General features: G+C 43.0%; 1 protein-coding gene across 1 annotated transcript in view; it reads left to right on the top strand.

Annotated features, from left to right (window-relative positions):
• The window catches only part of ESYT1 (extended synaptotagmin 1), a 139,692-nt gene that overhangs the window by 29,405 nt on the left and 93,750 nt on the right, over positions 1 to 16,537 (top strand). Inside the window, exons 2-3 of the mRNA XM_077297549.1 lie at positions 11,729 to 11,770; positions 12,992 to 13,126. Of these exons, the coding sequence (XP_077153664.1) occupies positions 11,729 to 11,770; positions 12,992 to 13,126 (177 nt within the window). The remainder of the gene's footprint in view (positions 1 to 11,728; positions 11,771 to 12,991; positions 13,127 to 16,537) is intronic.

Raw genomic sequence — 16,537 nt, 5'->3', positions numbered from 1 at the left:
GTTTGAAACTAAAAGAGCCACCTTGTGCAGTAATGCTGCATTCTGACAAGGTGGCTCTTTTAGTTATTGGTGCTGTGACTGCAGAAATAATCAGTTTTGTAATTTGTCCTAAATACCTTTCTTCAGTCAAGGAGGCAGGCCTCCCCCCCTGCTGCAGACGCCACACAGCCATCACTCACATCCTCTTGGCGCCGGGCGCCGCCTCCTCAGCGCTGTTTTGAAATGAGCCGGCGCCTGCGCTCTTTTCTCCTGCCTTGGGCAGGCGCAGTGAGCGCTGCCCGTCCTCATATGCAGTCTAGCTGACTGCGCCTGTGCGGCCGCCCTGCCTGTGAATCCCAGCCCCGCAGTGTCTTCTGATTTATTCTCACTGCAGGGCTGGGATTCACAGGCAGGGCGGCCGCACAGGCGCAGTCAGCTGGGCCGCATATGAGCACAGAGGACGGGCAGCGCTCACTGCGCCTGCCCAAGGCAGGAGAAAAGAGCGCAGGTGCCAGCTCATTTCAAAACAGCGCTGAGGAGGCGGCGCCCGGCGCCAAGAAGACTTGAGTGACGGCTGTGTGGTGTCTGCAGCAGGGGGGAAAGGCCGGCCTACAGGACTGAAGAAAGGTATTTGGGACAAATTACAAAACGGATTATTTCTGCAGTTACAGCACCAATAACTAAAAGAGCCACCTTCTGCACCTTCTCAGGGTGGCTCTTTTAGTTTCAAACGCCTTGGGGGTTGTGGTGACAGGTTCCCTCTAATTTCCTCCAGGCAGGAAAATAAATACAAAATAAATAAAAAAAATTATAATTATTATCAGGTACCCTGTAAATTGCAAATGGTTTACAGAGGACCTTTCCCCAAATGTTTCATTTTGAATTTGATACTAAATGTAATAGTTTCTGCAGAGCATAATGCAACTTTTATTTTACCTCCTTGCGCAACAGTTCTTATGATCGTGATAATGTGACACACTTGTGCATGCCAAGTAATACAGAAACAGGGTTCCTCATTTGTCAGTTTCTTGCAACCAAAAATAGGTGTTTAGTTAGATATCGCTATAAGGCAACAGTGCAACACATTTTCTGCCATGCAGACCTTGAATGATGGCTTCAGTGCCCTTGAAACCTCATGTCCTAATGCTGCACTTAGAAGACTGTAGGACATCGTGATCAGAAGAAGAGGAGAAACAAGGCGGAGAGGAAGACCAGCAACCCGATGGCTTGATACTATCAATATAACTGCATCAAAGCCCCTGGTGGGCCTATCTAATCTTGCACAAGATCGATCTTCCTACAGATCGTTCATCAAGTCACCATGGCTGAAGATTGAGGCAAAGGCGGTTAAAAAGTAAAGTCTTATATAGAATTGAATATGCCAGATTGGATCCCATAATGTGTAATTAAAACTTAAAATTTGAAACAAAATTTCTTTGTGTAAACGTTCCTATTGTCCCTGAATCCACCATTTAAAGGGAATCTTTCAGCTCATTCCCCCCTCCCCCCACCACCAAATTCCCCAAACTGATTATGTGAGTGTGTATAAGAATACAATTGCATTAATACCCTTATTAAAGAAACACGCTGCTCTGTTGTAGGGGGATCAACTATGGAAATATGCAAATTGAAGCTAGAAGTGCTCTGGGTGGGACGGTGCACTTCCACTGCCTCCGCCCCCAGTCTGACTTACTCCACCATCTACTAGGTGATTGACAGTTCGCATGCTGCAGCATGTCACTTGCCAAGAGTTGAGCTAAGAATGGAGCCGAGGCAGTGGAAGTGCGCCATCCTGCCCACAGCCTAATTTGCTTATCACTCCTGAAGTGGATTTCTCTGCATTAGAACACCATTTTTCTTCAGTAAAGGTAGTGATTTACTTGTGTTCTTATTCCTGCACACATGTAGTCGGCTTGGGGGGGGGGGGGTGTGAAATTAATTGTCAGATTTTCTTTAATGGTCTGTCCAATTTGGAGAACTGCGTGTCAGAATTGCTAAAAGTAAAAAGGTGGCAAGTAATATTTGTAAGTTATATTATGTTACCTGTAGAATCTACTACAGTGCTGCCGCTCTGGTGGTCCTTGCTGGTATTGTAGTGATGTAATTGCGTACATCTTGCGAGGTATGGGTGCAGTCAATCGCTGGCCTCAGCAAACTTGTGCCGGCCTAGGTATATGCATGACTACTTGCTGCTAGCCATTGGAGCTCGAGGTTGGCAAATGGTGGAGGGCTCAGCTACGGGACCCATAACTATGTAACAATTATCACTTATTCAATGAATAACTGTTTATCTGCTCTGGACTACCCCTTTTCTTTGCTCAAAGCAAACATAAGAAAGGTTTGCAGTAAATACACTCATGGCCAAAAGTATTGGCACCCTTGAAATTGTTCCAGAAAATGACGCATTACTCCCAGAAAAGTATTGCAACTACACATTTTTTGTTATACACGTTTAATTCCTTTGTGCATGTTGGAGCAAAAGAAAAAAATTGACTAGTAACAGGTGTGGGCACTATGAGAATTCTATCCGAAACCAGCTAAAAGGGGAGAAGTTGAGGCAGTCTTTGCATTGTGTGTCTGTGTGTGCTGCACTAAGCATGGAGAACAGGAGAAGAGAACTGAGGACTTGCGAACCCAAATTATACACAAAGGAAATAAACATGTATAACAAAACGTGTAATTGCAATCATTTTCTGGGAGCAATTCAAGGGTGCCAACACTTTCAGCCATGACTGTATTTTTCAATTTTATTCTTGTTTAGGCAGTAAATTATTCAGTGTATTTCAGTAGACCTCATAGCACGAGGACTACACTTTAAAATAAAAATAAATAAATAAAAAATTAAAATTAGTTTGCTAAATGTCTTCTGAGAAGCGCCTGAGGAGGATGTGGCGTGCACCCGGAGTTTCTGTCTGACTAGGGTGGCCGGCTACGATTGACTAGATTTACAGTTTTGTGTTGCAGTTTGGTTTCCATAGTTGCCATAAACCACTACGGAAAGTGGTACATTCACTTACAGGAAGGCGGCCATTGTATTTCCATCTGTCAAACGACCACATTAAAAACTATTTCCCTTGCAGCGGCTTCTTGAATAGGTTTTGTTCTATCGTTTTATCTTTCGTATTAATGACACGTGTGAGATATTATTGTGGAAAATTAGCCAGAGGGCAAGGACAACATCCAATATTTAGTTTTGGCAAACAGCTGCAGGGCCATGTTCACACAACCAGGCTGCTTCTACATATTGCCACAAATTGCCTGACTACAAGTAATGTGCTGCAATCATTAGTACAGCCATCAGGATATGTTCACCGCCAGTGAAACAAGAATTCTCAAAGCGTTTCTCTGATGTGTTATGTCACGGAATTCCACACCAGCCAGATCGTACATGTTCTGGGGAAAAGAAATGTTCTCTGTCTTTCAGAAGTAATAAAGGAAAGGAACATTAGAAGAAAGGCATCTTATGATACACATGCTCTAGATAGAGCAGACATTTACAATTGTATACTTGTATAATGTATATTGTATACTCATTAGTATTGTTTCTTATGGATTACTTACCTGTCTTCTTACTGATACCAACCTCCCTCAGTATGTATTGTCATCAATACTGTCAATGCTTTTCTTTGGTTGCCTTTAATAGAACCAATCTAAGGGTACCGTTACACTAAACGATTTACCAACGATCACGACCAGCGATACGACCTGGCCGTGATCGTTGGTAAGTCGTTGTGTGGTTGCTGGAGAGCTGTCACACAGACAGCTCTCCAGCGACCAACGATGCCGAAGTCCCCGGGTAACCAGGGTAAACATCGGGTTACTAAGCGCAGGGCCGCGCTTAGTAACCCGATGTTTACCCTGGTTACCATTGTAAATGTAAAAAAAAAAACACTACATACTCACATTCCGGTGTCTGTCACGTCCCTCGCCGTCAGCTTCCCGCACTGACTGTGTCAGTGCCGGCCGTAAAGCACAGCACAGCGGTGCTCTGCTTTTACTTTACGGTCGGCGCTCACAGTCAGTGCGGGAAGCTGACGGTGAGGGACGTGACAGACACCGGAATGTGAGTATGTAGTGGTTTTTTTTTTTACATTTACAATGGTAACCAGGGTAAACATCGGGTTACTAAGCGCGTCACACATCGGCTGGATCGGCGTCACATACGATCCAGCGATGACAGCGGGTGATCCAGCGACGAAAGAAAGTTTCAAACGATCTGCTACAACGTACGATTCTCAGCGGGGTCCCTGATCGCAGTAGCGTGTCAGACACAGCGATATCGTAAGTATATCGCTGGAACGTCACGGATCGTGCCATCGTAGCGACCAAAGTGCCACTGTGAGACGGTACCCTAAGAAAATCAGACACTAAGAGGAAGTCAGAGCTGCGGCTGGCCGCTCAATTCCTCTTGATTTCTGATAGGTGGGGAGATAGAAGCCAGCACTGATTGGTGGGAGGGCTCACATGACAAAACGATCTCACATGAGCTCCGGGAGAGCTGGTGCCGTCACTAGTGGAACGGTGCAGCCACTGGAGGCGAGTGTGTTATTTTACTGGTGCAAATATGGTGATTAAGACGTTATTGTTCGAGTAGTGGAAAACCCCTTTAAATGAGAACAAGCTTGCATGCAATCCTGAAGAAGGTGGTTGTTTAGATCAGCTATTTTCGCATGTCTTCTCTACTAGGGTGCGTTCACACTTGGCTTTTTTTTTTGCACAAAAAAAAGTGTTTTGCAAAGCCAGCAAAGTAAATTACATTTCTAAAATCTCATACATAGTCATTTTTTTCCTTACATTTTTTTGAGCTGCTGAGTCCACAACATGTCAATTTTTGCATGGGGGAAAAAAAACAGATTTGAGAACATGTCTATACATGTTTATTTTACCCAGATTTATTTCCTACTAACACTTTTTAATGCAGAAAAATCCCTAGCTAAGAGCAGTGCGTGTGAACATGCCCTTACAGTTATGTGGTTAGAATGGTAAAGACCCCAGTGGTACGGCCAGTTTAATTTTCTGCTTTGTTTGCGTCTCTTAGGGATGTGTAGAAGTAGATGGATGTCTGTACGTTTTTCCAATGGTCCCTGGAGAGTACTGCAGTAAGTGCTGCATTAAGGCCGGGCCTTTCCAGGGCCAGACATGACCTCAGCCTCCGTGATTAGAAATACTAAATCTCATGTAGGACTGTCTGGTCTTCAGGGCTTTTTACCTACATACATGGACTCTTTTGCACTCCTGTTAATCTTGTATCATCCTCTACGTCCTCCTTCTGCTTTGAGTAACTTCAGTTTCCTCACAAACACTGATGGTATCATGGGCACAGGTCACATCATAGGAAACAACGGAAATAAATCTGGGTGTGGTACCGCAAACACATCAGCAACCAAACACTTCTGTTTTTTTATCATTCGATGCATTTTGGGTGAATATCTAGCTTTGTCTGCTGTGTTTCTGACTGATGTTGGTTGTGATATTAGTATCTGCTGATAAATGGCCACTGTGCTGCCAGATCAGTTGATCTGCTTTGAGGAGATTCTTGGAATGTGCCGGATAATCTGCATCCCTCTAAAGTGTCTCATGTCTACTATTGATTTCTAAAATTAAAATAGCAGTTACTCTTTAACCGTTTCCAGTATATATAGACGTCATGGTTGGAAATTACTTCCCAAGCGATAAAGCATAAATACGTCATGGCAATCGCCCGTGCACAGCTGTCACCCGCCACTCACTGCCAGGAGCGGTGCCCGCACCGCTCCCGGCAGTTTAACCCTTCTAAATGCTGCAATCAACATTGATCACAGCATCTAGAGGGGAGATAGAGGGCCCTCTGTGCCTTCCGAATGGCACACCTGTGATGCCATCACAAGGGGCCGATCGTTGGCATGACGACGACTGGTCACCGTGGCTAATAATGAGCGAGCATGATCGGATAAGGTGTTATCTGAGCACCCTGTGTCCTAATCGAGTATTTTCGGTGTTCTAGAATAATATGTTCAAGTCCCCGCGGCTGCATGTCTCGCAGTTGTTCGACAGCCGCAACACATGCAGGGATTGCCTGTTTGCAGCACTAAAAGCACTGACAGTTTATAAAGCACTAGATGGTGGCCCGATTCTAACGCATTGGGTATTCTAGAATAGGTATAGTAGTATATAGCACAGCCCACGTAGTATATAGCACAGCCCACGTAGTATATAGCACAGCCCACGTAGTATATAGCACAGCCCACGTAGTATATAGCACAGCCCACGTAGTATATAGCACAGCCCACGTAGTATATAGCACAGCCCACGTAGTATATAACACAGCCCACGTAGTATATAACAGCCCACGTAGTATATAGCACAGCCACGTAGTATATAGCACAGAGACGTAGTATATAACACAGCCATGCAGTTTATAACACAGGCCACGCAGTATATAACACAGGCCACGTAGTATATTGCCCAGTCACGTAGTATATAACACAGCCCGTGTAGTATATTGCCCAGCCACGCAGTATATTGCCCAGCCACGCAGTATATTGCCCAGCCACGCAGTATATTGCCCAGCCACGCAGTATATTGCCCAGCCACGCAGTATATTGCCCAGCCACGCAGTATATTGCCCAGCCACGCAGTATATTGCCCAGCCACGCAGTATATTGCCCAGCCACGCAGTATATTGCCCAGCCACGCAGTATATTGCCCAGCCACGCAGTATATTGCCCAGCCACGCAGTATATTGCCCAGCCACGCAGTATATTGCCCAGCCACGCAGTATATTGCCCAGCCACGCAGTATATTGCCCAGCCACGCAGTATATTGCCCAGCCACGCAGTATATTGCCCAGCCACGTTGTATATAGCACAGGCCACGTAGTATATAGCACAGAGATGTAGTATATAACACAGGCCATGCAATATATAACACAGCCCACGTAGTATATAACACAGCCCACTTAGTATATAGCAATGTGGGCACCATATCCCTGTTAAAAAATGAATTAAAATAAAAAATAGTTATATACTCACCTTCCGTCGGCCCCCGGATCCAGGCCAGGCATTTAGCGATGCTCCTCGTGATGCTCTGGTCCCAAGAATGCATTACAGCAATAACACGTGATGATGTAGCAGTCTCGCGAGACCGCTACGTCATCTCCGGTCATTGCCGAAATGCATTCTTGGGACCGGAGCGTCGCGAGGAGCGGGTAAGGCGCTGAAAGGTGAGAATATAATGTTTTTTTATTTTTTTAAATTATTTTTAACATTATATGTTTTTACTATTGATGCTGCATAGGCAGCATCAATAGTAAAAAGTTGGTCACACAGGGTTAATAGCAGCGTTAACGGACTGCGTTACACCGCCTTATGCCACGGTGTAATGCAGTCCGTTTAACGGACTGCTAAAACCCTATGGGTGCACTGACTGGAGGGGAGTAGGGAGGGGCCAATTCGGGTCCGGACTGTGCCTGTCGCTGATTGGTCGCAGCCAGCTGGCCGCGACAATCAGCGACCTGGGATTTCCGCATTAGACAGACGGAAGTACCCCATATATATATATATATATATATATATATATATATATATATATATATATATATATATATATATAGCCATGCTTGTGCCAACCCGAAGAAAGAAGTAGTCTAATCACTTGTACCACAGAAGGAATCGCATAAAAAATAAATAGAGCTGATTCTTGACATACTACTGATTTTTTTCATTATGTCTCCCAAAGATCGCAGTAAGGCTCATCTCACATTTACAGGGCTGTGGAGGCGGTAAGCCAAACCATCGACTCTGATTCCTCAATTTCTCTGACTTCCGACTCCACATTCCAACCCCACAGCACTGCCTCACTACTGAGCATGGACATAAAGTGCAGCACAGATTCATTTCTGCTAAATGCAGAGATCCTCAGATCAGGAACAGAACAGACATTTATAGGACATTTCATAAGTTTTCCAAATTTTTATGGAGACATTTACAGCACATCCTGCATTGTACTACTGTGCCCAATGTATTATGTATTTTAGAAGTCCGTTCATTTTATTCCGACTCAAACTTAAAATGGGCACTGACTCCACAGCCCTGCAGATTTATCCTGCGCTGAGCGCTTGCATCAGGGTTTCCGTGTAAATCTCTGAAATATGTGATTCAGAGGGAACCACTGGCAGAAGATTCCTTATAATGAGGCAGATGGAGGCACTGTGGACTCTGTCTGACCTGTGACCCGGCGGTGTCTGTCTTTTTAGGCCTGCATAAAAGCACAGGCCACCACAGTATTGTGCACCTCTGAAAAGGACACTGTGAAACAGAGGTCAAATGGAGTCCAGAGTAACTCTGCTGCCTCATTATAGTGACTGGCTCCCTCGGGGCTTTCATCTTAATCAAATTTTCTCTCCACTGGCTAACACGGTACCAAGATATATATCTTTCCTGTATCAAAATGGAGGATACCAGAATGTACCGCATCTTTATGGAATTTTCTATCCATCTTAATCAAGTCACTTGGAGATTAAGATGGAAACCATAAAGTAAGTGCTCATTGTAGAGCGCCGGATAAATGTGATCCCATATGTTATGCAAAATGTTCCCAATAAAAGCTCAGTCCACAAAAAAAGCAAGTCGCAACTCAGGTCTGTCATCTGGTAACAGAAATATAGGGGGCTTCCATGTTACTGGTAGCACAAAGGCTCTGGAAAAGCTAAATGGCTCCTCACCCTCCCGAAAGAAATCAGCAGATTCTGCTTTCCCTTCTGAACCCCAGTGTGCCTAAACCACATTTAGCATCCGTGTTCTGCTGTTCTGGCACCTCAGGGGTTCTACCAATCTGACATGGTACCCTCAAACCAACAAAATCTGACCTCTAATAATGGCGTTCATTCCCTTCTGAGCTTTACACTGTGCCTCAAAATTAGTTTTCTAACATATGGGGTATATGTGTAATCCGTAGAAATTGCACAACAAATTATGGGGTCCGTTTTCTCTTGCTATCCTTGTGAAAAAAATAAATTTTTGTGGAAAATTTTTTTTTTCTCATTTTCACAGAGCAGCGTTGTAAACTTTTGTGATGCACCTGTGTTCAAGGTGCTCACCACACATCAAAATAAATTCCTTTAGGGGATGTAGTTTCCAAAATGAGGTCACTTGTGGGGGATTTCCACTGTTTAGGCACATCAGAGGCTCCCCAAACACAACATGACGACTGCAAAGCATTCCATCAAAGTCTACATTCCAAAACATTACCTCTTCCTTTCTCAGCACAGCTGTGTGCCCAAACAGTAGTTTTCTCCCACATATGTGATATCTGCATACTCAGGAGAAATTGCACAACAGATTTTGGGTTCAATTTTCTCTTGTTACCCTTGTGAAAATAAAATTAGGGCACAAAACATTTTTGTGGGAAAATGTAATTTTTTTTTCTATTTTCTCTAAGTTACAAACTTCTGTGAAGCAACTGGGGGGGGGTTCAAGGTGCTTACCACACATCTAGATACATTTCTTGAGGGGTGTAGTTTCCAAAATTGGGTCACTTGTCAGGGATTTCCACTGTTTAGACACATCAGGGGCTTTCCAAACTCGACATGGCATTCGCTAATGATTCCAGCCAATTTTGACCCTCAAAAGTCAAATGGCACTCGTGCCTTTCCGAGCTCTGCCGTGCACCCAAGTAGTAATTTTCCTCCACATATGGGGTATCCGTGTGCTAAGGAGAAATTGCACAGCAAATTTTGGAGTCCATTTTCTCCAGTTACCCTTGTGAAAATAAAAGAAATTTGGGACTAAAGTAAATTTTTTGTGAAAATTTTTTTTTTACATGTTCATTTTTTTCCTTCCAGATTGCTTCAGTTCCTGTGAAGCACCTGAAGAGTTCATAAATTTCTTGAATGTCGTTTTGAGTACTTTGAGGGGTTCAATTTTTGCAATGGTGACTTTTGGGGATTTTCTGTCATATAGACCCCTCAAAGTCTCTTCAAATATGAGGTGGTCCCTATAAAAAAAAAAAATAAAATTTGTTGTAAAAATGAGAAATTGCTGGTCAACTTTTAACCCTTCAAACTTCCGAACAAAAAAAATTGTTTCATAAATTGTGCTCATGTATAGAAGACATGTGGGAAATGTTATTAACTACTTTGTGTGACAACTGTCTGATTTAAGGGCATACAAATTAGAAGTTTGAAAACTGTTAAATGTTCCAAATTTTTGCCAAATTTCCAATTTTATCACAAATAAATGCAAGTCATATTGAACACATTTTTTTTTTTACTATCGTGAAGTACAATATGTCACAAAAACAACTCCGAATCAGTGGGAACAGTTGAAGCGTTCCAGCGTTATTACCACATGAAGTGACAGTGGTCAGAATTGTAAAATTTGGCCTGGTCATGAAGGTGAAAACAGGCTTGGGGTTGAAGTGGTTAAGTCACTGTTCCACCCAGATAATAAAATGTACCTGTGCTCCTGTTCCTCTTGGTCTGTAGTAAATTTATCTTGTTAGTTCACACAGTTTTTGATTGTTAAAAAAAACAAACCTGTGACCCTACATTGCCTGAGAATCTGCAGAGATCTGAGACCGACCCTCCAATTTCTGCCTATGATTTCAAGCTTTATTTGGTCCAGATCATGACATGAATTGTGGCGATTTAGTTGGACTTATCCATGCTTGCCTACCAGCAGTGACTCTCATGTCATAAGTGGCATGACTTTTTCTGACACAGATTTCAAATCCACAGAAGATAGTTTATACGAGAAGCAATGGTGCCGATTCATATTAGAGGTGGAGAAAACAGAATTTCTTGAGGATTCTTGAGAAACTTACTTCATGGGAACATACCCTTAGAGCAACAGATTGCGTTTTAAAGGGAACCTGTCACCCCCAAAATCGAAGGTGAGCTAAGCCCACCAGCATCAGGGGCTTATCTACAGCATTCTGTAATGCATTCTGTAATGCTGTAGATAAGCCCCTGATGTATCCTGAAAGATGAGAAAAAGAGGTTAGATTAAACTCACGCGGGCGGTCCGATCCGATGGGCATCGCGGTCCGGTCCGGCGCCTCCCATCTTCTTACGATGACGTCCTCTTCTTGTCTTAGGGCTCTGGCACAGGCGTACTTTGCCTGCCCTGTTGAGGGCAGAGCAAAGTACTGCAGTGCGCAGGCGCTGAGCCTCTCTGACCTTTCCCGGCGCCTGCGCACTGCAGTACTTTGCTCTGCCCTCAACAGGGCAGACAAAGTACGCCTGCGCCGGAGCTGCAGCGTGAAGACAAGAAGAGGACATCATCGTGAGAAGATGGGAAGCGCTGGACCCGGATCGCGACGCCCATCAGACCGGACCGCAGCGGGACCGCCCCTGGGTGAGTATAATCTAACCTCTTTTTCTCATCTTTCAGGATACATTGGGGGCTTATCTACAGCATTCCAGAATGCTGTAGATAAGCCCCTGATGCCGGTGGGCTTAGCTCACCTTCAATTTTGGGGGCGACAGGTTCCCTTTAAGTAGCAATTATTCAACCATTTTGGAGCATGTTTTTGCCATCAGATCACCCAGCTTGTATACAAATTTATTTTTCGACAGATTCTTATTATAAAATGGTTATGGTAACTAAAGTAATATCCTGTAAATACAAGTTATGAAAGTCTTGTATTGGTGTCTAGATATTTTCAGGCCACCAAACTAGAGAAGATGCCTCTCTACATGTTGCATTATAGTTGTACAAATGCCGAGAACCATTTATGAATTATAGCTTATCCATTCGGTTTGTTCTTGCAGGTCACCTTTCCTGATATAGAAAAAGTAGAATGGCTAAACAAGGTATGTTTCATCTTCATTTGTGAGGGATTGTGTTCGCTTTGGTAGAACGCTCCCATCTGTAGTGTTGGCACATCTTATATGTTTCCTTATAAGAACCTGAGATTCTATTCAGCAGAGCGGGCATATGCTCTAAATGGGGATGGGGTAGTAAGTCCCTGCCAGCCACTTCCAGAGGCTTTTTATCCCCACTGGGAACAAGTGGAACTGGAAAATTGAAATCCAGCATGCCTGACCCTTCTATGTGATGACATTTGGTATTTGGGTAAAATCAGGACACTGCCATACACTTTAGATCAGAGGTGTCAAACTGCATTCCTCGAGGGCCGCCAACAGGTCATGTTTTCAGGATTTCCTTAGCATTCCACAAGGTACTGGAATCATTCTGTGCAGGTGATTAAATTATCACCTGTGCAATACAAGGAAATCCTGAAAACATGACCTGTTGGCGGCCCTCGAGGAATGCAGTTTGACACCTCTGCTTTAGATGGTCAGACTTTTCTAGTGAAATCAGCAGTTTCAGCCGATATTAAGCTGTATGGCCACTGACAGGCCTGTAATGTTCAAATGGAAATTGAGACAAATGAATAATTTTTTGCACGAAGAACTATATTTTACCAGTGATAAATGGGTTTTTACCTTGAGCGCTATTAATGTTATTAAATCACGTTTGTCACTTCCAAGTCTGTTTTGATTAAAGGGAATCTGTGAGCAAGTTTTTGTGAGAGCAGCATAATGTAGAGGCAGGGAGATCGATTCCAGGGATGTTATTTGATAGAGCTTCAATACAATCAGTATTTTAGCAGCTTGAAATTATCTCCACTGAACTAGGAATTGCGTTAAGTCAAGTTTGGCTCATCTGCGTGTCCCCGTCCCTCACCGCTGATGGGGGTAACTTGCTGGAAATTGGAGGTGTTAGTGGGGTTATACGACTCATCATTCTCATCACTGCTACATCTACAGAAGAGAAAACACTGATTCTATCGAAACTACACCAAGTGATGCATCACTGTCTCAGGGTCTCTGCCCCACATCATATGCTGCTCTCAGATTCTATAGTAAAATCCTGCTGACAGATTCCCTTTAAGGAAAAAATATTATCCTAGTGGGATTGGCGATATGTAAATTGGGACAAATACTTTATGACAGTGCAGTAGAATACATTGTGAACTTGCTCTGTAAGGCAGTTTGTTGGATTCTCATGTGCAAATTCTTCTGTTTCAGATTCTAGCACAGATGTGGCCTTTTATAGGGCAGTACATGGAAAAGCTGCTCATAGGCACCATCGCCCCATTGGTCCGTTCATATAACACGCACCTTTCTACATTCCACTTCACTAAGATCGATGTTGGAGAGAAGGTAAGCCATTCCATTCTGTGTATTTCTGTCCAATAAAAGTCTAATTATTTTTGCATTTATATAATTGCTAGTACTAGACTATGACCACATGGGAAAGCACAAATGAGAGTAAATTCAAGAGTTTTTCCCACTCCTGCCATTCATAGCCAAAATAGGAATACCTATCACGTGGGCTCTACTGTAACTCCCATGCACTTCTATGGGATTTATGGAAATGGTGTTCACCTGTCTTTGTGAACCTATCCACCTCTGTCCCCTACATATAGATGAATATTTCTGCCATGAATAGCTAACATGGTTATACTTTTTTTTTTTTTTTTTATAAACTGCAGATATAAAACAAATCTAGTCCTTTCTGACTGAGCACTCCTCACATCAGCCTAAGCCGTCTTTACCTAGAGCGTGATCCTGCCTACCCTTAAAACTGTAGGATTTCAGCCCAGGAGAGGCATGTATGGTTAGGGTCCCATCCAAGAGGTAGGCCTTGCCACGGCTGATGGGCTCTCATGAATTGGCCAATTTATGCGCTAAGTACGACCTTCGTGTTTTTTAACATTTTCTATAGTGGAATAATGTAGCTCCAATTTCATATACTCAATGTTTGCATGTTATTGCATTTCAGAGTACAGCTTTCTTATCCTTTGCAGAAAGTTAAATAAAGTAAATTGAAGTGCAAGAAAGTAAAATAAATTGCAATTTTTTTTTGTCTTTTACAATATTCAGAAATGCAGCTAGGGAAGCGGTGATATTTTGGGTGATTTTCCAGTTTGATTTTAGTGTTGCAGAACTACTGATAAACCACTGATTTGCCGAACTGCAAAGAAAACTGTGAAAACAAGGTTGTCTCTACAAAGAAACATCTTTATTCATTTAAAATAGCAAGGTGTGACACACAGAAACTGGGTACACAATGGCCAGAAACCTAAAATAGTGTGACATACATATGTACAGTATATATTCAATATATATAATTATTGAACCATCACCAATTTTCTAAGTAAATATATTTCGAAAGGTATCTACACATGAGCATACACGGTTACGACATGCGGATTTCCTTGTATGGGATTAGCCGGCATCTGTTAGAAGAATCCCTGAAGGTCCAATGTATCGGTGTGTGCTGTTAATCCTATTGTCCATAGTGTTCACAGTATTCCGGCCTGTATTTTAATAGATTTTTTTGCATTAAACTGGAAGTGCTGGTTTGACACAAAGTTCTCACCAGATGTCAGTAACAACCCATCCAATCCACACAGGCAAAGAAATTGAAAACCGTAGCTATTCATAAATAAGTTGTGTGTAATAATGAGAAATGACACAGAGAAAAAGTATTGAACATTCTTGCTTAAACTTGTTTTATACTTCGTACCAAAACCTTTGTTTGTGATGACAGCCTCAGGTGGCCTCCTGTATGGAGAAACTAGTCGCAGGCATTGCTCAGGTGTTATTTGGCCCATTCTTTCACACAAACACTCTTCATATCCTGAAGGTCATGTGGGCTCCTCCTATGAACTCCTAGCTTTATTTAGTTCCTTCCATAATTTTTTTGTTGGATTCAGGTCAGCTGATCGGCTGGGCCATTCTAGCAGTTTTATTTTCTTTCTCTGAAACCAATCAAGAGTTTCCTTGGCTGTGTGTTTGGGATCATTGTCTTGCTGAAATGTCCTTCCTCGCTTCATCTTCATCATCCTGGTAGATGGCAGCAGATTTTTATCAAGCATGTCTCCGTACATTTTGTCCATTCATCTTTCCTTCAATGATGAAGTTTGCCAGAGCTGTATGCTGAAAAACAGCCCCTCACCATGATATTCCCACCCCCAAACTTTCATGTTAGCATGGCGGTCTTGGGGTGATATGCAGTGTCTTTTGGCCTCCAAACATAGTGTGTTTTATGGCATCCTACAAGTTCAATTTTGGTTTCATCTGACCAGACTATACTCTCCCAGTATTTTGCAGGCTTGTCTAAATGTTGTTGAGCAAACTGTAACCGTGCTTGAACATGCTTTTTGTTCTTCAATGAAGTCTTGTGTGGTGAGCGTGCATACAGGTCATGGAGGATGAGTAAATTACTTATAGTTTTCTTTGCAGCAATTGTGCCTGCTGATTCCAGGTCTATCTGTAGCTCTCCACAGGTGGTCCTTGGCTCCTGGACAACTCTTCTAATAATTATTTTCACTCAACTGTCTGGAACTTTGCGGAAAGGACCTATTCATGGCCGGTTTATAGTGAAATGTTGTTCTTTCCACTTACAGAATATGGCCGAAACACTGCTCACTGGAGCCTTCAGTATTTTAGAAATTCTTCTGTAACCAATACCATCAGTATGTTTTGCATGCTCACTGGTTTTACTTATCAAGAGATGTTTATTGTGGTATTGAGACACCCTTTTATAGGCCATCAGTTGAACCAGCTGATATTATTTTTCATTAACTTGCAGGATTGTTTTCTAATTACTGATGGATTTCAGTGGTGCCATGACTTTCCATGGCTTTTTTAAACTTTTCTTCATGTGTTCAATGCTTTCTCCCTGTGTCATTTCTCATTACTTCATTTATGGACATCTATGGTTTTAATAATTTCCCTGTGTGGCTTGGATGGGTTGCTACCGACACCTGATGATGATTTCATGTCAAAAACATCTTTGGAAATGTATTTACTTAGAAAATTGGTGTCGTTTTCAATACTTCAATTGCAGTATAATATATGTGATTGAAATAATTTAATCATGTGGATGATGTCAGTAGTTTGCAAGCATAATAAGTAGAATAAATAGTGCAGAGTAAATGCCTAATCAAACTACTTATACATACCTCACTGAAGTGGCCATGTGTCCCCGCAGCCCCAAGTACGTTTCGCACTTCTTCATCAGGAGGTGAGGAGAAGGAGAAAAAGTCATTATATATTAGAATAGGCCAATCGGTGGAAGATTATCGTCACAAAAATACTGTGATGATGGCACATGCTGTGTTGCTACTTCCCCTAATCATGGACTTACGGGATCTGGGCTGTTAAGGTACCGTCACACTCAGCGACGCTGCAGCGATATAGACAACGAGCCGATCGCTGTAGCGTCGCTGTTTAGGTCGCTGGGGAGCTGTCACACAGACAGCTCTCTCCAGCGACCAACGATCAGGGGAACGACTTCGGCATCGTTGAAACTGTCTTCAACGATGCCGAAGTCCCCGTGCAGCACCCGGGTAACCAGGGTAAACATCGGGTTACTAAGTGCAGGGCCGCGCTTAGTAACCCGATATTTACCCTGGTTACCAATGTAAAAGTAAAAAAAAAAAACACTACATACTCACCTTCTGATGTCTGTCACGTCCCCCGGCGTCCGCGCTGCTGCTCAGAGCTTCCTTCACTGAATGTGTCAGGGCTGGCAGAGCACAGCGGTGACGTCACCGCTGTGCT

This window comes from Ranitomeya variabilis, chromosome 3, assembly GCF_051348905.1.
Source record: "Ranitomeya variabilis isolate aRanVar5 chromosome 3, aRanVar5.hap1, whole genome shotgun sequence".
Lineage (NCBI taxonomy): Eukaryota > Metazoa > Chordata > Amphibia > Anura > Dendrobatidae > Ranitomeya > Ranitomeya variabilis.
This window is presented reverse-complemented; position numbering and strand designations above follow the sequence as displayed.